The sequence below is a fragment of the Kryptolebias marmoratus genome, linkage group LG11 (assembly GCF_001649575.2).
Source record: "Kryptolebias marmoratus isolate JLee-2015 linkage group LG11, ASM164957v2, whole genome shotgun sequence".
In the NCBI taxonomy this organism is placed as follows: Eukaryota; Metazoa; Chordata; class Actinopteri; order Cyprinodontiformes; family Rivulidae; genus Kryptolebias; species Kryptolebias marmoratus.
In genome coordinates, this window is record NC_051440.1 from 15,308,147 (window position 1) to 15,333,040 (window position 24,894).

Here is a 24,894-nt window from a genome sequence, read left to right on the forward strand (position 1 = left end):
ACCCAGGTGTCACGTTACGAGGCCGGCTCGATGCACGAAGGCGGCGTGGGGTGGGGGGAGTGAGTAAACGCCCTCCAAGAAAACACGAGTCCCCGGCCGTGTAAAAACCAGGCCTCAGTTCGCAGACACAAAGACGATCTATTCATAGCTCTGAGAGAACCGGACTGTGAACCCCCAGAACTGCTGCGGGGAGTGTGTGTGTGTGTGTGTTTGTGTGTGTGTGTGTGAAGGGGGCAGGTCCTCTGCAGCTCATCAGGTGGGACCGGTCAGGACTCTGCGAGCCTGCTTTCCCGGGACACCAACGAGCCGAAGTCTGAGGACAGACGTGGACTCTGATGTCTGCTTGTTTGTGGCGGAGGACACGCAGCGGCGGCGACGGCGGCGGTCTGCAGAACACCCTATCAACTCCACGTCTCATTTGTTGCACCGGCCCCCGTTTCCATCCCCTTTACCTTTACCCAGCGTCTTAAAGGCTCAAACGAAAACGAAATAAAATGAGCCGAGCAGCACGTCATGTTTGCACAGGTGCCACCCGCTGCCGAAACTCTGCGGCGGCGGTTTTGTTTTCCCTTTTGTCCCGAGTCTGCTGCTCTCTTTAAAAAAGAAAGAAAGAAAAAAAGGCTCTCATTTGCCTCCAAGAATAGCAACATAAAAATGTAATTACTTTAAAAGCTAAATAACACACAGAGGCTTAATAAGTGTCATTAGGAGAGTCTGATTGCAGAGAATTAGTCTCTACAAATGTGATTAAGGACTAAGTTCTGTACCGCCTCCGTCTGAGTTCCTCACATTCGCTGCTGACGTTCCGCCAAATCCGAGCTGCCCCGTTCAGCAACCACGATCACGTTCTGCTGATAAGATACAGAAAAGTTTCTGCGGAGCGCAGACATCGGGCTGAGGCGCGACGCTAACGTCTCGACTTTTCAGGAAAAAAAAAAAATCTCCAAGCGGAGATCCGGGCCCGGGCGGAACCCGCGGTCCGGTCCAAACCCCCGCGCAGGAGGACGCAACAACGCGGGCCGGCTTTCGTGTTCCAGCGCCTCCTGGAAACTCGCAGCAAAATGTCACCAAAACAAAACCCCAGAAATCAGAAATAAGTTGCAGATCTTTTCATCGTGTTTCCAATCGACCGGCAGTCCGAAGCAACGATGGAAAACACACAGAAGGTCTGTGTTCAAGAAACGGATCAACAAAAACAATAAAACATTGATGGATTTCATCAAAGCAGACATAAGAAACCACCTAACATCAGATTAGATTTATCATTTAGGTTTTTTAGGCAGAAATCCTAGTTTTGGTCGTTCAAATGATAGAATTTGCTGGATTTCGGGAGAATATGAAATGAGTCGGATCATTTTCTGGTCCAGGATTGGAGCTTAAATTTATCTCAACTGAGATTTCCAGCTTAGCTCAGCATTTTAGTCCAAGCCTGAGACTTAGTGCTACAATTGACTCTTAATTTGCTGCAAAAAAAGCTCAATAAATCTATTTTACGTCTCCTTTTTAGCATTTCAGAACAGAACCTGGACAGATATCTTGTTGACTTCAGGATAAAAATGTCCCTGAAGAGTCAGAAAGTAAAAATCAGAGAAATGTTTCAGTTTCTGTCATCGGAGTGTTTTCAAACGTTCCTGCAGAACCGTCCTCACCTTGCTTGTTGCCGTGGCCAACGAGCCGGGCAGCACGGGGGAGTTGGTCACCTGCACGGACAGGAACTTGTTGTGGATGAGAGGCCACGCCCCCTCCACCTTACACGTCTGGAAGTCGTCGCCAAAGGTCCGCAGGTGCGGGTCTCCGAAGAAGCCGCAGTGGGTGTAGTTGGGCGGTGCTGAGCTGCGCGGAAGCCCGCGCTCGTACTGGCACACCTCGGGCCCGTCCGAGCGCTCCTGGCTGTCGGTCAGGACCGGCGGCAGCACCTGCGGCGGCGGCGGCTGCGCCGGAGCGAGCGGGGTGCGGGCGCGTGGCGGCGCCGTGGGGCCGTCCCTGGAGCAGTTGTTCTGCTTCATCAGGTCCTCGATGCCATGCTTGGTGGCGTGGTACGACAGGTCGCCCCTGCAGGAGCGCGTCGTCCGCACCACGCAGCCGTAGTAGAGCCGCAGCGCCGCGCACACGTCCTTCTCCGGTCCCGAGTTCAGGGGGGACGCCAGATACTCCATGTTACACTTTTGGATCTTGCACTGCAGGGTCGCTGTAAGAGAAACGAGACAGGAAGTCAGGACAGGAGCCGAACCGTGTTGATCATTGCTGCTTCTTTACCGGAAAACTATAAAATACGTATAACAACAGGAACAAAGCCTCATTTTTAGCATCATTAGGAAAAAATACACCAGTGGTTCTGTTAAAAGAAGACATCCTTCACGCCTCCAGGCTTTTACCTTCGAATAAAAAAACTCCATTTTGGATTTTAACCTTCACCGATAACCAGCTTCTTATTCTCCATCCAGCCACCAAGTGTCCAAACGCTCCTCAGGACCTCATAAAGCATTTATTTACAGCCCCTTCCACCCAGAGGGTGAAGGGTGAGTGAGTGTGTGTGTGTGTGGGGGAGTCCTGTCACCCACCAACCGTCTGACAGGTGGAAACGAACTCATCTCCATCTGGATTCTCAGCCGAGAGGGAATTTAGGAAACGAGGGAAAGTGAGCCGCTCCCAGATTGTAACTGTGTAATCTGATTACTGAATAAGTAACTGCGGTCAGCCCTGGTCGGTTGTGTAACGCCAGCAGGTCGACTCCGTCACAGCTAACGCTTCGACCGCGATGAAATGTGGTCAAAAAATGTGAAATAAATTCTCTTTGACTCAAATTTTCTGAAATCTTTTTCAGCCTTTTCACGGCGCTGAAACGTGTTTTTTGTCTGTGGATGTTTACGAAGCTCAGGGTTGTGAATTTACAGTAAAAATATGTCGCGTGTTGACAGAAACCCAACAACGAAGACGCCGAAAACGCCAAACAACAACAAAAAGTTTTGGAAAATGAACCAAAAAAGGTGAACTCGACTGTGACTCCGTTTGGCTTTTAGATGCAAACAAATTGTGACAAACGCCCAGCTGGTCCGAGCAATTTTCAAGAAAAATTGAGTTTAATAAAAGGGAATAAAGAAAAAATGATGTAAACAATAATGGCTGTCTGTTTTCTCCCATATTTATCAGACGTCTACAGAAAAAAATGACACTAAAACCAAATTCCTGCCTGTTGTGAGGGGATTAAAGTTTAAATTAAGACATTTTAAGTGATAAATATGTTACATATTTATAAAAAATAAGTGTTTGGGTTCAGTTTTGTTGAGATAGGATGATAAAAATCAAACAAATGACAAAAGAAACTTTGAATTTACCAACAAAGAGCGAAACATCTGCACTGAAAACAATCTAAAGAAAACGAAGCTTTGACATAAAAGTCTTTTAGTTTTATCAACTTTAATGTCTTTTTTTTAATTATCTGGGCTTATTTTAATTACCCAAAGGTTTTGGGGTTTTTTTTGGAAAAAAGGGTCATATTTCAAAGTAATCTGACCCAGTTTTGTTTTTTGGGGGCTTTTTAGTGGCATCACAGAGTAAAGTTGGCAAATAATAAGTCAGATTTTCTCCTAAATTACACAGAATCTTTTAAAAATGTCACTTTTAAGCAAAAATAAAGGAAGCCAGCCCAATCCCAGTGACATTAAAGAGCCACAGGAGCTTCAGGAATAGCTTTTTCTCCAACAAATGATCACAAAAACTATCATTTTAAACTGTAAAATCCTTTAAAAACACCTAAATTTTTCGCTGCAAATCAGTTTAAATTCACACAATTACCCGAAGTCACAAAAAGCACGTATAAACCAATAAAACGAGTGTTTTTTAGGGTTTATTTCTCCTTTTTTCAGCCCTGCGGTGTGTGGGGGAACCTGGCTCCTCTGGTGTCGGAAAGCAGAAAGTTCTCCTGGAAAAGTTAAGCTAGCTACATTTACGACCCCCTCCCCCTCCAAAAAAAAAGGCATTTTCTGGAAATAAAATAAGCTTATTGGTGTCTGTGAGGGGAGATAATGTTGTGTGGCTCCGTGTGCGGGTCTTACCGGAGGGTAAAAGCGAGAAAAGCACAGCGAGGACTCTGCACACTTCAAGCGCCGAGGGTCTCCCTCTTTCCCCCATAACCATCCATCCAGCTCGGGCTCGCGCTTCCCTCCTCTCCCTGCTCCGGCAGCGTGAAGAAAAAACGAAACAACAAAAAACAACAGGTGGGAGAAGTCAGCGTCGAGAAGACAAGAAGACAGTCCCCAGTCCTCTCATTTCTGCCTGCTTTTGTTACCCTAACTCCGGGAAGAGAGCAGCTCCGAGGAGTCGCGGGCGGCGCGGCGGACAGCGGAGCTCTGCTCCTCCCGGGGCGTGTGGAGGAGGTGCCGCGGACACGCTCCACCAATCACGGCTGCCCGTCCTGGCCCTCAACCCCTCCCCCTCTCGTCTTTTTTTTTCTCTGAATTTTCATATCATGCCTCAGTGTGGAGGCTTCTTCGACTTCTAAAGACCTACAAAGTGTGGGTCCAAACACTTTGAGCAAAGACAGCTTTGTTTTGATACTCAGAGCTCAGCGTCAATGTGAGGGGAAAATAAAAAAATACAATGAAGGAAAATTACCCAGCTTACACTGAATATATGGAAGACATTTCTATTTGTGTTATTTCAAACAAGCCTATATCAGACTTGATTTAGTTATTTATTCAAAATACACATTAAGCTGAAAAAAATGTTTTCCAGGTAATTACACTGAAACTTTACAGGATAATTATTCTCGTTCTATTAAAACTTTGTAGCATTGTTAGCTACATTGGCATGGTTAGCTGTCGCATTGTTAGCTACATTAGCATGATTAGCTGTAGCATTATTTGCTGTAGCACTGTCAGCTACAGTAGCATTGTTAGCAGAATGTTTTTTGTAGCATTGTTAGCTACAGTATTGTTACCTGTTCTTGTGTTAGCTAAATGAGCATAATTAGCTTCAGCATTTTTAGCTACAGTAACTATAGCTCTGCTAGGTGCAATAGCATTGTAGCTGTAGCATTGTTATCTAGAGTAGTATTGTTAGATATAGCCTTTTTGGGTACTATAGCATTGTTAGCAGAAGCATTATTAGCTACAGTACCATTTTTAGCTTTTGCATTGTTAGCTACTATAGCATTGGTTAGCAGAAGCATTGTTAGCTACTATAGCATTGTTAGCTGTAGCATTTTTAACTACTATAGCAGTGTTCGCTGTAGCAGTGTTAGCCACAGTAGCATTATTTGGCAGTGCATTGTTATCTAATGGCTGTTTGCTTAGTTAAAAGAAAATGTCAGAAACATATCAGTTTTTGGCATGCCAAACATGCCATCTGTGAACTGACGGTTGTTATAAAATGTTTATGTGAGCTCACTGTTGAAGAAAAGCAACATTTATAGACATTTTTAAGTTGCTTTGATTTGAGCACATCAAGGACCGTATTGAGGTTGTCCAAGGGCCGCTTCGGGCCCTCTGGCCAGATTTCGCCCATTTGTGTAATATATCTTACATGGCCCGTGTCAAGATCAAAACAGATCTGTTGTTCAGGCTCTTACTGGGGGCCGCGTGTGCATAATAATTCCCAAGACAACAATATTTCCATTTAATTAAAAGCATGCATGCTGGCATCAATTCCTTCACACTCTGCAAATAACAAACTTCAATGAAACAACGACAAAAAACATATGGATGCAATATGTTCTCCTTTTTTATTTTTTTTTATTTCTGTACAATTTGCTTTTTACTGCATCAATCATTGGGTTGATGACGGTGAAAAGCTATATTTCTCTGACCCATGAAGCTCATGTTTGACACAGTGAAGTATTTGGCATTTTTCCTTAAAGATGTAGTTGTATTTTGACAACAAAAAGTTAATTTAAGTATAAGTTTCAGCTCTGTTTATCTCCTTAAATATTGTTCACTGTGGGAGGGGGAAATACATGTATATATTCAAAATATAGACAATCAAAGATTAGAAAGACCAAAATGTAATAAATCCACAAAAAGTGGCCGTATACTGGATTCAGCTCCCATTTTAGTTTTTGCAGCCAAGAAATTTGAAATCAGCTGAAGCCTAAAGTTGCCCAAAGTGTTTACGTCGCTCGGCCTTTATTGCGTTTTAAAGAAGTGACATCGGAAAAAGCTTTTTAAGAACCTATTAAACAATAAAAAAAAAAGAAAAGAAAAATCTCAACAGCATAAGCTGCGTCTATCACCCTCAGCTGCAGTTTAACATGATTCGAGGTCGTCTCCCCCATCACACACGTCATTCCCTCCTCTGATTACCTTCCAGTCTCATGAACGCCACATTAGCGTTCGCCTTGCGTTGCCATTCCAGCTGAACTAGCAGCTGATGGATGGCGGCCGTACGGTCGAACGTGGGCGATGGATACGTTCTCCCAGCTAAAGGGTCTGAGCCGCTCGCCGAACCGTGGACAGGTTTGGGGCTACGCTGGGAGTTAAATCACCTCGCACCACTCAGATGGCCTCGATGAGGCCGCCTAGGAAAGCCTTAAAGCCGCTGGATCGAGGCTAAATGGCGCTCGTGGACATACCCGGCTACATTAACCCCTCATCCCTAACGTGCACAGCTACCTGCAGTTCTTAGGATTAGTTAAAAAAAAGGATTTTTGTCCAAACTGCTATGGTTTCTTTATAAAGAAAAGCCGTCACTTAACGCCAGGTTGCATTTTTTGACAGTTTAAGAAGTATTTTGAGAGGAAAATGGGCTCCATTTAATTTATTTGTTGTTAAAAATATTCCAATCTGAAGTCAATGCAGTAATTTTATCTTATATCATATAAATATTAGTCATTGTGTTCACTTACATTCAAACTTTTTATGGTTTCAGCCTCTAAAAGGAATATTTTTATGCATTTTTTTTTTTTTTTTTTTTTAACACAACTAAAGGTCACTTCTGTTGGATACTTTAAACCGCTCATTCAGATCTTTTCAGTTGGGGCTCCTGTGAAAAGGTTATGAGAAATTAGTATTCTACCCGTTGTAGATAGCTGTTTCAGCTGTTTGAGGAAAAAACAGTTTAATTCTGACCTGATTGAAGAGCTAAAGGCTAGTCTGAGCAAGACCAAAACAAATGTGGTTCAATGCAGTTTAAATTAAAATAAATAAATAAAAATCACAGTGAGTAATTGGGTCATTAATTTAGCATCATAAGTCCCAAAGCCATCAGTGCTGGAAAATAACTGTAGAATTGTAAAATGGGCAACAATGTAAAGATTTACAAGATAGTATTTGCACAAATCACTATCAAAGTTTAGAAATTGGTGGGTTTTTTTTTTTTTAAGATGGCAGCATTTTTGGGCTTGGTCCTGCTCAGACTAGCTATTAGCTCATCACTGTGGATCCTCAACATGAGTCCAGGAGGACAAAGTCATCCTGTTACACAATTATGTGTCCAAAACCCGAGCCAAACATATCCTGTTTACGGGCGCTGCCATGTTTTGGAACCAGAGTCTGCTCGCTCAAGGCACCGACGTTGAAGTCCTGCCTCCAACTCACCAGCTGTCAATCACACCCGCTTTCAAAGCCTCTAATAACGCGCAGACCCGGAGCGTTTAGGAAACGCACGTTTAAACATTCAGCAGCTGCGGGGAAACAAACAAAAACTCCACGCCTGACAACAGATTAGTCAGACAGACGTGCCACCTGCTTGCGCGGAGGGGCGGGGCCTAAACGTGGCACTGCAGCCAGCCGAGGGTGGGGGTGGGGGTGGGAGGGGCTCGGACGCTGGAGCTTCAGCTTCTGGGTTCCAGTCTGCCTCTAGTGACAATACATGCACAGCAGGTAAGATGCTAACTGTTCACAGTCCCTCCCCTGAGTAAATCCACTCTCCACAGGTTCCCCTGTGTCAACCATTCCTCTCAGCTCCATGCTGTAACAAGTGGAGCGAACCGTTCAGACCGTGGTGACAGGAGCAGCATCAAACCATGCTCAGACCCTCACATCTCCATCCACAGACCCCCCCAACCCCCCCAACAGATGGCGCTTGTTAAACAGCTGAAAGCATGTCTCCACAAGGACAGGAGAGGCTGTCATGAGGTGGGACAGCCCCGGTGATTGGTCTGATTGGAGCCGTCAGGTGTTTCAGCAGGTTTCTGCAATAAACCCGGAATTTACCATCAATAAAAAAAAAATACTTGTTCCCTTCATTTAACTGTTTGTTTATTAAATGCAGAAATCCAGCTGTTTTTGGGGACATTATGGGATATATTTGATATGCTTCTCAAAAAGAAAGGATGCAAGAAAGAAACAGCTCTGAATTAATTAGATTAAACTCTTCTGATGAAGCTGTGGAACCACGAACCTTTGCGACTGCATGAGTTCTGCAGGAACCCGGAGAACAGCGACGCGGAGCCTCCTCTTTGGATGGGAAAAGAAGACAAATAAATAAATAAAAATAGATTTAAAAAAAAGTGTCCCAATAATCCCAAATCGAAGCTGCGCGCGTAAAATCCACGGCTCCGAGTCCCGGTCGGCGGGGCTCCGGGGGGGTCCTGCGGGGTTCAGCGGGTCTCTGGGAGCCTCTGCTCGGGTCTCCTCATCTGAAAGGAGCCATCAGGTCCGGAGAGGACGCGTCTCCTCCGTCCTGACGCGGTTCTGCTGCTCCTCAGGAAGTCTGAGGGAGGCGACGATCGGCTCTGCGTGACGCTGCGTGGAGGACACCCCGCACCTCCCTCCCTCCCTTCCACAGCAGCTCTGCCCTCTGATGCTTCGCACTTAAAGGAGGCGAGCACGCGCAGCTTCGCGTGCACATCGCATTTTTCCACGCAGGACTCTCAACCTGCATCCATCTCATCACGAAACTCTTCGGGCAAACTGTAAATGCGAGATCTCGCGAGATCTGTCAGAGGACGCGTTAGGGATGACTTTCGGCTACCACCACACCAAACTTTAGCTCAGTACCTGCACAGAGTTTCAGCCGGCTGTGGCGGCCATCTTTGATTTGATTGACTCCCAGTGAATATGAGCTGTATTTCTGCAACCAGTGGTCAGTTTCTGGAAGTTTTCAGTAAAATCCGCCCAGTGGTTCAAGAGATATTTTGCTAACAGACAGAGAGAGACGGGCTGAAACATTGGGGCTGTTCTGTCTCTGACAGCAGGCGATGAAGAGGTGATTTCAGCTTGACTGTGTCCCCTCCATCAGTCACATCTGTCTGAGTAGAGAAAAGTTGACCTGATTGATGACTTGGTTGATTACCAACACCCCCCCTGACTGTCAGCTCCTTTAGAGGGTAACCTCCATCACTCCCTCTTTGCAAATCACAGGTTTGGAAAAGACAAATCCAAAACAATCAGGGTTTAATGGAGGATCAGATGGACAAACGTTTAGCGGCTGGGAGGGATCAGTGTGTGTGTGTGTGTGTGTGTGTGTGTGTGTGTGTGTGTGTGTGGGGGGGGGGGTCGTACTTCCTCCTCCTAAAGCTTTTCTCCAAACTCATCAGTTTTCTTCTCACTTTCTGGGTCCTCTTTCTGTTCCTGCTGACAGGCTGCAGGCTTTCCACGGATGGAGGAGAAGAAGGTGAAGGAGGTGAAGGAGGTGAAGGAGGTGAAGGAGGTGAAGGAGGTGAAGGAGGTGAAGGAACCCCCCCCACCCCCCTCCATCTCAAACCCAGCTGCTGCCTCTCTGAGGTTGTGATCGAACTCAGGACAGATCAGCTGCTCTGACGGAGTCACACTGACCGTTTCCTGTTTAGACTTCCTTCTTTACAGTTTAGAGTTTGAAATCAAACCACTTTCACATACTTTCGGCTTTTTTTTTTTTTTTACCCGTTCATATATCAAAGTGTTTGACTCGACTGGGAATTGTGTCCTCCGACTTTTGGCTTTTCTAACTTTCAGACTTTTTGAATGTTTTTACTTTATTTACACTAATTTTCCCCGAGGACAAACACTCAGACTTCTTCAGAAATCTAAAATCTGCTTTCGACTTCTTAAACTCATTTGAACTTTTAGCTACTGTTGGCTAATTTCAGCTCCTGCCGGCAAACTTCAGGTTTCAGCTGTGGTTTAGCAAATTTTAACATTTAGCTATATTTAGTTACAATTTGCTTTTAGCTACAGTTTAGCTTATTGTAGCTTTTAGCTTTGATTTGAACTTTTAATTACCGTTTTGCTTGTTTGAACTTTTAGCTATAATTTCCCTACATTTTGCTTTTAGCTACAATTTAGCAAATTTTAGCTTTGATGACTTCAGTTTTGCTAAGTTTAGCTTTTAGCTATGGTTTTGTTCATTTTAGGTATTAACAAGTTGAACTTTTAGTGACTGTTTTACAAATTTTATCTTTAAAAGAACAATTTAGCTACATTTGCTTTTAGCTACACATTTGCCAATATTAGCTACAGTTTTGCCAATTTCAACCTTTAGCTGTATTTCATTTTAGTCATTTTAGCTTTTACCTATGCTTTTTTAGCTTTTAGCAGTTTTGCTCAGGTTTTGGTGATTTTAGCTACTGTTTCGGTGTTTTTAGCTTTTGCTCTGCTTGTTTTAACTTCAGCAGGTCAGTCTGGCTCGTCCGTGATCCGCAGCTGAAGAGAACTCTGTTTGGTTTGTGAGCTGGAAGCCAGGAGGAAACCCGCTGATCCCCCTGAGAACTGACTTGTTGATTTAATCCGAACGAGCAGCGAGTTTGGAAACGATTCTACTCGACTTTTACAACATAATTTAATAAAAAAAAAACTCATCCTGTTGTCCCATCAAAGACACACGGGTCCATCAGGTCAGGGACGTCTCAGATCCGCTGCGTTTCTAAATGAACATTAAAAGTGACGTTAGCTGGAGAAAAGGACTCGTTTTATTTCATGTAAACCTGCAACGATTGGCGGTGACCCGTCAGCCGACCGGTTACTGGTTCAGATCCGTTATCCAGCAGGAACGTCTCACTCTGCTCTAAGAGACGAAGGAAGACAACACAGGAAGTCCTAAACAATCCATCATCTCCGGCTTCAGTCTGCTCTAACAGCAGGTAATCGTGGTTCAGATCCACGCACCAAAAATGCTTCACATTAAAAAAAAAAAGCAGGAAATAAAAAGGCAGAGGAGCTATCAGCCTAATGGATGTTTCCCGGGTCGCTCCCTGTTCTTTGCAATCAAATCCAAACATTATTGCTGCCATTATGTGTTCTTTTGTAAATCACACCGACCTTTTACTGCTCTCCAGCTGACATCGATGAAAAGTAACATCCAATTATGTTCCTAAAAGGAAAAGAAAAACAAAAAAACCACGGCCCGCGCTGCAGTTTGTTGATGAGCTCGTACTTCGCAGAGCATCAAATACGAGCGAGGAGCAGTTTTTCTTGTTAAATTTCGTCCTCTGTTGCCACCGAGTGTTTGCTCTCCGGAGGAGGACGGTGAATTAAAATAGCGGTCTGAGAGCCTCTTTAGTGGGGAGGTGAAATAAATAGATTGGGAGGCGAGTTTCGTGGACAGGGCAGGGTGGATAACCAGCATCGCTCCCTTTGGTAATAAGGTGCAAGCATGAATTCAGAAAATTCCATTACTGGCTGATAAGAGCGACTCAGATAATGTCGAATTACTGCTTTCTGGGACAATAAGAAAGCAGGAAGCTTGTAAATTGGCCTCTTCGTGCTCTCCGAGGAGAAGACCCGAACGTGTACGGTCTCATTACCCAGGCTCATTTCTCGCTTTGAGCAGAGAAGAGAAGGTGTGCTCCGTCTCATTTCGTTCCCCTTCTCTTTCTGAAGCCAGACTCCGACCCAGAGGGAAATCTGAGGCTCAGTTCGGTTCCCTCTGCCAACGAGGCAACAGTCTGTTTGTTGGTCTGTCTGTGGACAAGAATCATGCAAAAAGTTAGCAACGGATTTTCAGGAAATGTCAAAGGTGGCATGAGGAACAGGTGATGAAAGTTTTGTGATCCGGTCAAAGGTCACAGATCGGCCCGTTCTCTTAGGCTGCAGGTAAATACACTCCAAATTCTGATTTTGGAGGTCACGTTTAAAAGTTAACGTGAACAACCAGCAAAGAAAATCCGACCTGCAGTGTGAACGTAGCCTAACTCTGGAGCTGTTTGACACAGGAACGTTAAACTCTACATCTGGACACCTCTTAGGTCAAGGGTGATCACAATTGACTTACAGGTCATGAGGTCAAAGGTCAACATCACAGCTGACCAAGTGCTCTGACTCAGCAACGGTGTAATGTAGGAATGTCAAACACCTCATGGGTCAAAGATGATGCCTGCTGATTTCAAGGTTCATGAGGTCGAAGGTCACAGGTGACCTCTTTGTTAAAACCTTCTCTCTGCTCCGACATGTGACCCTTTTGTTTCCTCCACCAAGAAAGTTCTGTCCTCGGTTTGTTTGTCTGTCTGTAGGCAAAGATCAGGTAAAAACTGATGTACAGATTTGGAGGAAATGTTCAGGAAATGTCGGGGTCGTCCCAAAAAACAAAAAAATAATGGATTACATTGTGATTCTGATCCAGATATTTCAATCACTCTGTGACCTCGGTGGAGGTTAGCGCTCTCTGAGTGCTTCTATAGTTAATATTCTTCCCACATTATGTCCCAAAGAGGACAGAGAGTGATCAGACATCTGGATAAATAATTAGCTTTGCTGCTCAGCAGAACCCATCTCAAGCGAAGACATAAGAAGATGGCAGATTTCAGGGAGGAACGTCGATAAATGGTTCAGATGACGGATAATCCCTGAGATTTCTCACCTGACAGTTTTGATTTTAATTTTTTTCCGCAACTTCATTTGCATGGTGGATAACACAAACACATGCAAACGGGAAATTGAGGCTTATCTCAACAAAACAGCTGCCTTTTTTTTTTTTTTTTTTTTAATTTCCTGCGTCTGACAGAAAGAGAAGAGCTGTCTCTATGTGTCAGTTTTCTGAATGTAAAAATGAGGTTTGACTCCTTGCAGTGGAAATAATGAAGCCGCCGGCGCCGCCGCCTGCGTTCGTCCCACCGGTCTGCGCGGACAAAAGGTGCAACACTCTCACCCGCCGATTTTTATTTTTTTATTTATTTATTTTTTTTTGGGGGGGGGGATTAAAATGACAAAGAGTCGTAATAAAGAATCAGACGGATGACGATTGTTTAAATCATCGCTTCCTTTCAGCTCTTTCAGCTGAATGAGCAGCTGCCTGTTCTCCTGCGGACACGTTGCGTCTGTTGCTGCAAAGATGCAACTAAAGATTGCTGTCCTAATAGATTTCCTCTGAAACAGCCTGTCTAAACCCAGCTCAGCCTTTTGTAAGGGGTGTAAAAACAGACTTTCGTGCCAAAGTTTTAACCATAGATGATGAGGGACACGAAAAGCTTCATCCCAAGCAGCCGTCCCTAACAGGGATGAGTGAGAGGGCTTCTGTCTTCTGAGGGGGGGAAACTGCTCAGCCAGTCTGACATTCCTCCCCTGTCTTTTATGTGTCGGCTTCTTCTCTGCCTGCTCGTTGAACTCCAGCGGTGTCCTGCAGCGTTGTCGTGTATGCACAGCTGCAGGGGCTTCGCGCTGCCCCAGCTTTTGTCACGTCTTGTTTCGAAAGCGGCAGAGGGAAACACACAGCCCTCTGCAAGTGGATGCAGGTCCTTGGCGGCCCAGGTCGACTCTTCTTTTTAAGAAGCTCCACAGAGGATTGCTTGTATTGCAACGTTAAGAAGCACGTTAAGAGTTTGGTTTTATGTCGTTGTGCTGTTTCCCTCCTGGATCACAGCCGACACTGACCACACACGCCGACTTTACCCGACAACTTCCTTCGCTTCACATTTAATTCTCCAGCTCCTCTTCGTCATTACCCAACCGTCACACGAAGACGTTCCCTTGACGGTTCCCACCGACAGACTGTAGGTTAAAGAGAACAGAGCTTTTAACAAAGGCTATAAAGAATAAATATCTTACCTGTTGCAGACAGCTCTGTGAACAGCCTCAGTTTAAGCTGACCTCTGCTCAAACAGACGAGCAGATGGCTGGTCGGAGCAAGCTAGCGCCTCATGCAAATTCTGCTTTATAAGCCTTTTACGTCACCAGTTTTGAGTTACAAACTTATTTACATCAAATTTTATAGTTAATTCTAATTCTGAACAGCAGCGGCAGCAGCTAGCTGTGGCGTTTTGATACAGAATGAGGCACTTCTGCCAGGAATACCGTAACTCTGGACTGGCGTGTGAACAGGAAGAAATGATGAATAAAACCTGGGAAACGACAACACAAACACCCTAACCCAGCGGAGTCCAGTCCTGGTCCTGGAGGGACACCGTCCTGCAGGTTTTCAATGTTTCTCTGCTCTTCAGCAGCTCTTCAAAGTCTGCAGAAGCTTGTTAATCCCTTAGTCTTTCATATCAGGTGTGTCGAAGCAGAGAAACAGCTAAAACCTGCAGGACGGTGTCCCTAAAGGACCAGGATTGGACACCACTGTCCTCGGATCCTGGCACCACATTGATGAGCAATTTACAACAGGTAAGACATTAATTGTTCTTAACCTTTCTACACAACCTTAAAAGTAATTATTTATTTTTTTACCAGTATCTTTGAAATAAAGTGGATTTTAGTATTTGAAACTGCCACTCTATTCTGAGCTCTTAACTGGTGGGTGGAAATCAAATTGCCGCTCCGGGCCGAGAATTTAAAAAAAAAAAAGATAATTTCCCTCTTGAAATATTTATAGTGTGCGTAAAACTGCTGGAGAGTGGAAGTGAGCTGCGGCTGAAAGAAGGGATTAATTTGGGGCTCATTAAGATGGACGCCGTCCCCTCCGCGGGCCCGGGGAGGAAAACCGGTTCCCATTAGCGGCTACTGAAAACGTCTCCATTGTTCGCGGAGACAGGAGGGGTCGCATCGCGGCGTGTCGGCCGCCCTCGTCCACTCCGTCCGTGTGAAGTGTGCTGCGGCTCTTTAATGAGATGTGGAAATGTCAGCGCTTCGGGTTCGGAGTAATTGAAGAGCTCATTGGATGTCTAATTACAGGGAGGGTAAAAAAAAAAAAAAAAAAAAGACTCAGTCAGAAAATATCATCTCCCTGAGACGGAGCGCCTCACTTCCGGGCTAAAACGATGATGTTATTGATCGGTGCGTGTGTTATGTAAAGTAATACTACAATCTTTGTGCCGCAGCTACAGCTGAGTCAGGTTAATGAGATCAGAGCCTGAGAAGGGCCCGATGGGAGGAGGAGGAGGAGGAGAGCTGCTGCAGAACAAGCTCCAGAAGTTAGAGTTGTATTATTCTTTGTTGCCCGAGACTGGGGCTGGACCTGCAGGGACGAGGAGCGGGAAACATCTGCTGTTCAGTCAGGTGTTTGCTACAAGAGCCGGGCGAGAATGAAGCCAGTTAATGTGTCACTGACAGCTCCGAAACACACGCAGCACACGGGAAGAAGGAAGACACAAGGAAACTTGAGGCCCTGCTTTAAAAAAAAGAAAAAAAAAAAAAGAAAATCCTAATACCTGAGCCAAAAACCAACATTTGTGAGTCATAGCTGCCTTCAGGCTTCTCTGTCTCAACTTGCACCCTGGCCTTCTTACCAGTAACTTTAATTAAAGTTCAAGCAGGAGTGGCCACACGTTTAACCTGATCCGAATACGAACAACCCATCAGCGGTCCACGCTGATTCATAAAAAGGATATTTATACGCTGCTTTTTATTTTATAGATGGCAGAAAAGTTAAAGATTGGGGTGTGAACTGACTGGGAAATTCAGACACCACTCAACCCTGGCATGATTCTGAGTGGGATAATATCCCACTCAGAAAGATATTCAGAGAAAAGTAACAACGTTCATTCTTGCAAAAGAAGAAGAAATCCAGCCTGAGCTTTACCTCCTCCCAACCCATGATGCATTCACTGTAACTCACAGGTTTAAAGGAAAGTAAAAAACGGTTTGCCTCTCGCTTTGATATTAACAGCAAACTCTCATCAGAAGTTCAATATTTCTCTTATCAGCAGAGAGCAAAGAGCCACGGGTGCTCGATTAGCATCAGTCCAAGTGTTTCAGATCACAGTGAGAAGAGCTGCTTGTTCTTTGAGGGCTGCCCGAACATGAAAGTGGAAATTACAACGTTTTATCTGACACTGAATACATCATTAAGAGAAGCTGACCAAATAAAAAAAAACAGTCCCATCCATCCGTCTGTCCATCCATCCATCCATCCATCCATCCATCCATCCATCCATCCATCCATCCATCCATCCATCCATCCGTCTGTCCGTCCGTCCATCCATCTGTCCGTCCGTTCAGGAAGGTCAAGTGTTTAACTGCACCCTTTAAAATCAGATCTGATATAAAGAGCTCCAGCTCCAGGCTGTATTTTGTTCAAAGACGTTTTAAAACCTCCGAAATGAAAGTTCACATAAAATAAGGAGCATCATATGCAGCTTTTAAGAGAGAATATTGCATTTTCCTCCACAACGTGCAACGGAAAACACTTCCAAGAGATTCCCGACCTTTGTGATCCAGGTTGCAGTTGGTAAATATTAAACTTTGTGTGGGGAACAGAGCAAAGAGTCAAAGTTGGCTTCTATGACTTATGCATGAACAAATGATTTGGTTTGTCTGCCTCGGCATGCCCTGGTATTGCCTTTTTTTTTTTTTAGAAATTTGTGCCAATCAGATCAAACTGGGGAGGAAACACGCCCTATGCTGGTGAAATTTTAATCGTACGACAAATTAGGAAAGTAGGTTACCTGCAGACACCTCTCATGTGTCCCAGCGAACACATACTGTAACCGCCAGAGCTGCAGCCAGAGAGAAAAACCACATCAGAAAGAGACTCCATGTGGTTCTGTAGAAGCAGAATGAAGTGAAACTGTGAGGGTAGGAAAAGACAAAAAGCATGGAAGGAAACGGAGGAAACCAGGACAATAAATCGTTGTATCTTAAAGGGACGAAACATTAAAAATCTAGTTACCAGGTGTTTGGAAGTCCAAAAACTGCTGCTGCTGCATCGTTATCAGGCTGGAAGCGCCATCTCTTCATCCCTTCATTCCTGCGCAAAAGTATTCACCCAATTGGATGTTTTCTGCTTTTAATGTTGTCATAAATCAGTCATGATCACTAGAAATTGGTCTTCTTTGCAAAAAAATACAAAAAAAAAAACACCTTAAGTGTCAAAATGAAACTGAATTTCGACAGAGTAACGCCAATTAACTAAAAATATTTGATGTAAAATAAGTAGTTCCATAAAAAAAAGACTGTCCATCCTAATTCAACTCAGAGAAAAGGTCATTTAAAAGGACAAGTCAGACATGGAAGGAATATGGGACACGTGTAGATCTACCTGGAGCTCAGTCCTTCCATCCGAGGGCACTGAGGGAAGGAGAAGGAGAAGAGTGTTAACAATGTAGGACACCACAGTACATATATAGTAAATATAAAAGTCATTCAACGTTCTTTGACTGGTTTCTAAAGCTGTTCTGAAAAGCAGGCGAGGAGAAGAAATCTTGCATTAATCAGACCTCTAACACGAGATCCATCAGGAGCAGGTTTATTAAACTATGAGCCTGAGCATTGAGTCCTGCTCACATGGACTGGGTTCACACAGCTTCAGGCTCCATTTTCCTTTACTAATATTACTGCTTTAAACTTATTTTAATGAGGAAACTGCAGCAGGACAAACTGGGATGCTGAGAGAGAAATAAGAGCCACAAACTGATCCTGATTCAGAATATCTCGGGGGAGTCAGTGAGGTCAAACGAGAAGAGAAAAGACAAATAAATGAGACGGTGGGACGGACACTTTGGTTAGATTTAATTTGTTTTACAACTGAATGAGCTGAAGATTAAATACAAGTTAATTCAGACTGAACCCAAACCAACTCTGGGACAATGGTAGCAAGCCAAAAACAAACCAAACAAACCCCAGGCAATTACAAAAGCAACAAATAATTGCAGATTGTATTTAGGATCGGGGCTGTGAGGCTGTATGTGAGAACTTGTCCAAAAGCCTGAATTGTTCTCATGAATCATCATGGTGTGACAGAGAGGGAGAGACACTGAGACGAGGCGACGCTTCAGAATAAATCAAACTATCCGTTTGATCGGCGCTGTTTTGGTTTGTGAGGCAGTCACAAGCCAAAATAATAATAATAAAAAAAAGATTAAAGTCAATTATTCACAGCATTCGAGTCTCTTTCTTTGGCATTTCGTGTCTGAAGCGTATCTCTAGCATTCTGTGTATTCTTGTGTGGATTCTTTTTTTTTTGCACCATTTATCAGGAATTTTCTGCCCTTTAGTCAGATCTAATGAACCCCCAGCTGCAGGTGAAGCTCAGTCGGAGCTCGTTAGAAACTGATGAACAATTAATGAAGGCCAGAAGGGTCACGCAGTTTCAGCTGACAGTCTCCAACCCTGATTGCAGCCGACTCACTATGAGTGGAAACAAAAGGAAAACAAAGCTTTTGTCTCCGCGCCGAGTGTTGGGGATGACTTTCCCACATGGATGAAGTGTGTTTGCTCACCGTCCAGCTGCTTCTCGACCGCTTTTATGGTATAAGGGATCCACGTTTGTATTCCCAGCTGCGCCCGTGGAACAAATTCCAGGATATTGGGCGTACAAACCCGGCGTCTCTTATCTGAAGCCCCGAATCCATTTTCAGTCGAAAAGTCTGCCAACTTCAGGCTGCCGTAATGAAAAAGCACAAAAACAAACAAACCCCAAAACATCTTGTTAGTGCTTGATGCCATGAAGGATGGGCGACAATGTGTGTGCATGAGCTTGTTTGTTTCTCTGTTAGCAAAATATATCACCGACCAGTGGACAGATTTTATTGAAAGTCTCTACTCGTCTACAGCGGATCAACTTTTGGAGTCAACCCAATGCAAAATGGCCGCCACAGCTTGTTGTTATTAGGCTACGTTCACACTGCAGGTCTGATTTTCTTTGCTGGTCGTTCACATTAACCTTTAAACGTGACCTCCATCAGACTCCAGTGTGAACGGTCTACAGGTCCTGAAACGACCCGCATGACGTCACACTCCACACGCCGAGTTTACAGCAGTAAACCTGGACGCTGCGAGTGTTAGTGTGTGTGTGTGTTGATTCTGAAGCTGCTGTCCAATCGGGGTCAACCGTCCATCCAAATGGTGAAAGATAAAAAGAAGACGAGCGCAGGTGTTAACGATGACCTTTGTTTTTGGAGCTGCTGCCTCTGAGCAGAGGGATGCGTGGATGGAGAGGGTCGGATGAAAGGCGACATGAACGTTCACACTGAGGTCGCTTGGAAAAACATCGGATCTGTATCTGATCCAGTACCACATACTGAAAAGACCTGGGTTGGATGGAATAAAAAAAGTCTGATATGTGTCACATGGGGACAAAAAGACTGGAACTGTGTCGCATTTGTCTGCAGTGCAAAAACAAATCGTCTCCAACCCGGTCAAACTGACAGATATTGAGCTAAAATTTAATGTGGTAGCAGCTGAGAGTTATTCCTAACACCTACTCTGAGCACTAACAGATCAGAAAATCTTGCAATATTGGGCGCAATCAGGCCTAAAGTTTCTCTAAAAAAAAACTAAAAAAAAACAACTAAACCCTGAAGGAGAGCCCAGGTTTCACAGAGGCGACTGTTGAGCCTCTTCTTTCACACAGCGAGGGCAAAAACCCGCCGAGCGTCCAAGTGGATCTGCAGGCAGGCGGTTCAAATCCAAACCAGGCAGAGACAACAGAGACCGAAGGCATGAGGAGGGAGTGAAAAGGGGAGCTGAGATGAGCTCAGGCAGGTCTCACCGAGGAGGAACAGCATCCCTGCAGTCACATCCAGGCTTTTATTAGAGCAAATAAAAGCAAAGCAAACATGGGGGGGGGAAGAAGAGTTTATTTAGCGAAGACAATAAAAACCATCCGTTATTTTGACAGCCATACAAGCAGCGACAGCAGCAATCTTTATTCTTGCCTAATCGGAACTTTAATGCCCAGTTTTTTTTTGCAAACTCACATCGGAGGTTGATGTACGACCAAGCAGAGGACGAGGCGTCTTCCCTGAAACTGTTTATTCAGGGAGTGAGTGAAAGCGCTGAGAAAACAGAGCGTGAGCCTAAAACACTAATCAGTTCCCAGAGATGACTGGATTCAGATCGGAGAGTCTTCGCTCCACTCCGCCTTGTTTCAGAGGCCTTAATCCTCCCCCCGCCGCCCCGAGCCTCGGGGTCGTGGCGAAAGCGTGCAACTCTAATCGGACCTGATGGCTCCGTGCTGTTCTTTGGTCCGAAAGCGGCTCGGAGCAAAGTGGGCGCCTCTTGTGTGGCGCCCTGAAAACCCTTTAACCTGTCGGGCTAGTTAAAGCATTTCCTGACGCCCGGATTATCTCCCAAACCGTTTCCCCCCCGTTTCTCGTGACGTCGTCGTTCTGGTCGGGTCGCGATGCTTTCCCTGCCTCCCCCTCCCCCTCCCACGTGCTCTGCCAGCCCGTCGGCGGGAGTTCAGCCGCGAGGTGCGGGTTACGTGGGGAAACGTTAAGCGGGCGACTCTGCGGGCGTCTCTCTCTCTCTCTCTCTGCGGCTGCGGTGGAGCTGCTCCTCTAATCCCTCCGACACAAAGCCTGGATGTGCAGCACCTTCACGTGTGGCAGCTTGGCGGGCTCAAGGAGCGGGCCCCGACACGCCGGAGTGGAAACTACACCGACGCCGAGAACGGACAAATAATGTTGGCGGGAACATGAACGCACCCACAAAGCAAACACAAGCAGCCACTTTATTCTGATTGGTGCGTGAGCTTCTTTAATTTAATCTGACACCAATGAAACCATCAAATCTGGAATTAATTTTTGAATAGAGCAAAACTAAATTGGTGCCATTTCTGAATAAGGGGACCTTCATAAATGACGCACTTAATAATGAAGCTGTAAACACCTAATAAACCATTTATTAACAGTTACCATGCATTAGAGGAATGCTGACTTGTTTCTTTGTTTGTCTGAGTTCTTTCTCATTTAGATTTCAAATATCAAACATATGTGACCCTTTCTGGCAGAATGAGTGGTAATGAGCTCAGGCCGCAGCGCAAAAAACGTGAAAATATAGATTTTTTGTTTTTGTCGTAACTGAGATTCATGTAAAAAACGAGTCCATGAAGACCTAACGATCCCGGTAATTAAACCAGAATACACTCTTCCTAATCTACCTTTAAATCAAAGTTTTCTGACCATCCTTCCCAGCCAGCTGTGGTTAGCGCCGGGAAATCCCTTCGTATAATGTTTGGGATCGTAGTGAAGTTTGTGGATTTCCAGCTGAAATTCCTGATGACATCACCAATAAAAATGGAGGTTTCAAACCGGCACGAGCTTGTTGGCAGGTGATAAATCACCAAAAAAAAAAAACAACAAAACAAAAAACAACAACAACAACAACAACAAAGCTAAAAATAGCAAAATGCTAGCAAAAAGGTGAGAGCAGCCAAAAGTTAGCTGAAAGCCAAAGGAAGCTATAGGCTAGCTAAAAGCTAAAAGTATGAAAAAAGCTAGTTAGAAGCTAAAAGTAGCTGCAACTTAAAAGTAGCAAAACAAATAAATATGAATGCAAACTATATTCTTGGCCTCCCTTAATTTGTGTTTCAGGTAAATATATTTTCATTTTCTTTGCTGCAGGGGCGTTTAAATTGGTCTTCCACGCTGCCATTTTCATTAACGCTGCCTTGTTTCTGAAGAGCTCCCGGAGGTAGACTCGTTTTGTCAGCCAGGCGTTCGGATCAGGCCACCTGTCGGCTGATTCCCGCTCATGGTTTCCTCTGTCAGACACTCGCCGACATTCCTCCCTGCGCCGCACACAGCACCTGCCGTCGGCTTGCCTGTTGCCATCGCAGCTGTCAGGCTCGCCCTCGCCGTTAATTAAAGTGACAGACCTCCCAAAAAGCTGCTTATGCCTCAGCCAAAAGCATCGCAGCAAGACCGTCAACTGAGGGGACCGGAAATATCAAACACGTGCTAAACTGAACCATTCATTTAGTTTTATTAGGACTTCAGTCTGTTTTAGAGTGAAAACGTTGATTTGCTAATTGATATTTTACTTTCCATAATAAAAAAAAACTTTTCTTAAACTAAAATTGTCAACATTAGCTGGTTTCAGCGTTCAGGCCTTTTGTTTTTGATTGACAAAGAAGATCTATTTATGTCGTTTTTTTCCCACACAGATCATATAATTGCTTGCTGAACAAATACAATTGGCAAAACATTTTTTCCTGTGTTCTAAATAAACTATTAATCGAGAAAATCCCAACAGGTTTATAAAACTATAATAAAATAATCACTTCTCACTGGTAATAAATGATTAATTGAAGTATTTTGATGTTGAAAAAGGCTGGTCATTCCACATGTTCTCCAGAATGAGCCAATAGGTCAATTTTTGCATTAAAAAAAAAGGAAAATAATGTTGATTAATGGAACATTTTCAGTTCTGGAAACAAATACAAGAACCTACACACTCACACAAATGAATTAGGGTAAATCTAAAGAAAACTGAGTAATTTATGAGCAATAATAGAATATACAACTCTTTTTGTTTATGTTGCTTTTTTGTACTTCGCACTGGAAAGGTGTTTCAGTCAGAATGTGCAAATCAGTACGACCCAAATCACCAAAAATACCAGATAGATGCAGTGAACCGCACACCAGCCGTGCACAATGTCATATCTGAATATACACATTTAAAAATGCTGTTTATTTGAACAAACAGTTTTTATAAAACTGCAATCATAAGCTAATGCTAATCTGTTTAGCATATGTCAAGGCGGATATATTAACAGGGCTGTGTTCTACGCTGCCTTTACGGAACTCAGTATCTGAATTTTATTGGAATTTAATTTTTACATCATCACTAAGACTTAAACTACTCATTTGGTGGGTCCTGCAGCACCCTCAGCACCCTTACTTTCCAGGACCTTTCTTAACCGTATTACTGACCCGTAGTAATTAATTTAATTTTTCCCAATTTTTTGTTCTGGTAGGTGTTTTTTATGCAATCATTTAAGAATAATGACGTTTCTCAGTAATATCGTTTATTTTAAACAACCTTTGTGCTGGTGTTGATTGGTGGGACAGCAAGTTTAGCTTCATTTTCGAACATTGAGAAGCTAAGATGTTGTAATAGTTTGTCAGAAAGTTAGGAAACAGCTTTGGTTGCACAAATTCAGCCTAAAACCAAGAGTGGAACGTCCGGAGTTCTGTCAACTTCATTCTGGGGAACATTTACCTGCAGAAAGCAACAACTTTCATCTGACGAGACAACAGCAGAGACGGATCCTATCCAGTTTTCCTAATTCTGCCCAGTTTAATTGTTTTCAAAAGAAGCAGAATTAGTATTCCAAGTGTTCGGCAGCAGATAGAACGGGGGTGCTGAAGCTCTGCCATCCCTAAGCCTGAATGGCGTCATTAGAGGTTTCTGAATTTCCAAGAGAAACTAAGCAAAAGCCTGCAGAGAGCAGCGAGCCACCCACAGCTGTTCCTGCCTGTGCATTAATTCACCTTATGGATGAGGTTTACGACGGCGTTATTAGGTTCACCTCATTATGCAGCGCCGGCTCTGCCTGAGCAAACATCAGCCTTTGATCCGGCTCGTTGTGCATATTCCTGCCTGAAAACACGACCGGGGTGTCGGCTGAAACGCTCCTTCCGTCTCTTCTGAGGCGGGGTAGGTGGATGTCGAGCTAAAACAAAAAGGTGTGCTACAAAAGAAAGGAAAGGAAAAAAAAAGAAGAAAATGGCAAGATATTGATTTTTCTGAAGACGTCTGTGAAGTTGAAAAGAAGAATAAAATATGTTCCCACGGGGTGGAAGAGAAAGAAGATGATGCGTTGAGATTAAAGTGCTGAAAAGTGCTGATAAAACCTTTGAATTTATTCATATCTCAGGACAAACTGCAGTATTTAAGGTTATAAATACTTGCTTTTTTTTGGCGGTGAGCGACAAAGCATTGAATTCATTCAAGACTGCAAACCTGAATGTCCTGGTCTGAAAACCATATAGATGATAAATAATAATTATTTTAAAAAAACTGCTCCAAACCTGCCTACCTTTCTTTAAATGTGCTCTCCAGTAGATTAAATCATGAATGTGAAACAGCTGGCGTGAGAAGTGGCGATAAACAGAAAAATGTGCGCAGCCAAGAATACAGTTCTGCACGCCATGCACATAAAAATAGGTAAATTCAAAAATACAACATAAGGGCACTGTAAGCACGGCTACAGATTCTCTGGTCCCAGTTTTTCATCTTTTCAGACAATCAGGGTTTAACGGCGACAAAATAAGGATAAACCCAACCAGATGTAAAACCTTGTTTATGCAGTTTCGAGCACAAATGAAGAGCTGTTTGTCAAGCCTACGTGGATAATCTCAAACCGGATTTTTGTTCTTTTAACGTCCATTTTGGGAAAGGGTTTTAAAAAATCTTCCTAGTCCCTGCAGGTGGATGAAAGGGCAGCAAAGAAAAGAAGAACCTTAATTCTGAGTGCAAAGAAATTCTTGGCTTTGTTTCTGATCTTATCATCAGTTTTCTGCGCTTCACCTCCAACAGAAATGTCTGCGTTAATAAGCAGCAGAGTTTAATGGCGCTGCGACGTGTGAGACAATCTTTCCTGTGTGTGGGTGCAGACAGAAAAACACATATTTCACATTTATGAATTTTTGTTTTTTTCCTCTTTTTTTTTTTCCACCTCTGAACACCAGGAGTAAATGGAGCTACAGCCATGGATGAAGCGTCTGAACTGTGTTGTAAACAGGCTTGTTACAACCATCATCCTCCTGATCTGAAACAAGAGGGAGGAAATACTCTAAACGGGGCCATCTTTGTGGCCGAGTCACTAATGAAGTTTCGTTCCTCTTCGCTGGCTGCTGCTTTTTTTTTGTTTTCATCTGACAGAGGATGAAGACTGTTGCTGAGAGAGTTCCTGACAAAATGTCCGGTTTTTGAAATGCCC

General features: G+C 44.0%; 1 protein-coding gene and 1 long non-coding RNA gene across 3 annotated transcripts in view; both read right to left on the reverse strand.

The window, feature by feature from the left end:
- The window catches only part of rgma (repulsive guidance molecule BMP co-receptor a), a 12,013-nt gene extending 3,662 nt beyond the window's left edge, over positions 1 to 8,351 (reverse strand). Inside the window, exons 1-3 of one of the 2 annotated variants that reach the window (XM_017405782.3) lie at positions 8,338 to 8,351; positions 4,056 to 4,171; positions 1,650 to 2,188 (exon numbers count right to left, since the gene is read on the reverse strand). In XM_017405782.3, the coding sequence (XP_017261271.1) occupies positions 1,650 to 2,188; positions 4,056 to 4,171; positions 8,338 to 8,351 (669 nt within the window). Of the gene's footprint in view, positions 1 to 1,649; positions 2,189 to 4,055; positions 4,172 to 4,288; positions 4,373 to 8,337 lie in introns of those variants that run through there. The other variant, XM_025003671.2, reaches the window with a different exon arrangement.
- Positions 8,352 to 16,574: 8,223 nt separating this feature from the next.
- On the reverse strand, positions 16,575 to 23,716 carry LOC119617480. Its single transcript, XR_005233778.1, has 5 exons — positions 23,482 to 23,716; positions 18,446 to 18,606; positions 17,266 to 17,294; positions 16,897 to 16,974; positions 16,575 to 16,770 (listed from the first exon to the last, which is right to left on the reverse strand). It is a non-coding gene; the product is annotated as an uncharacterized LOC119617480 (long non-coding RNA).
- Between the last annotated feature and the right edge of the window lie 1,178 nt (positions 23,717 to 24,894).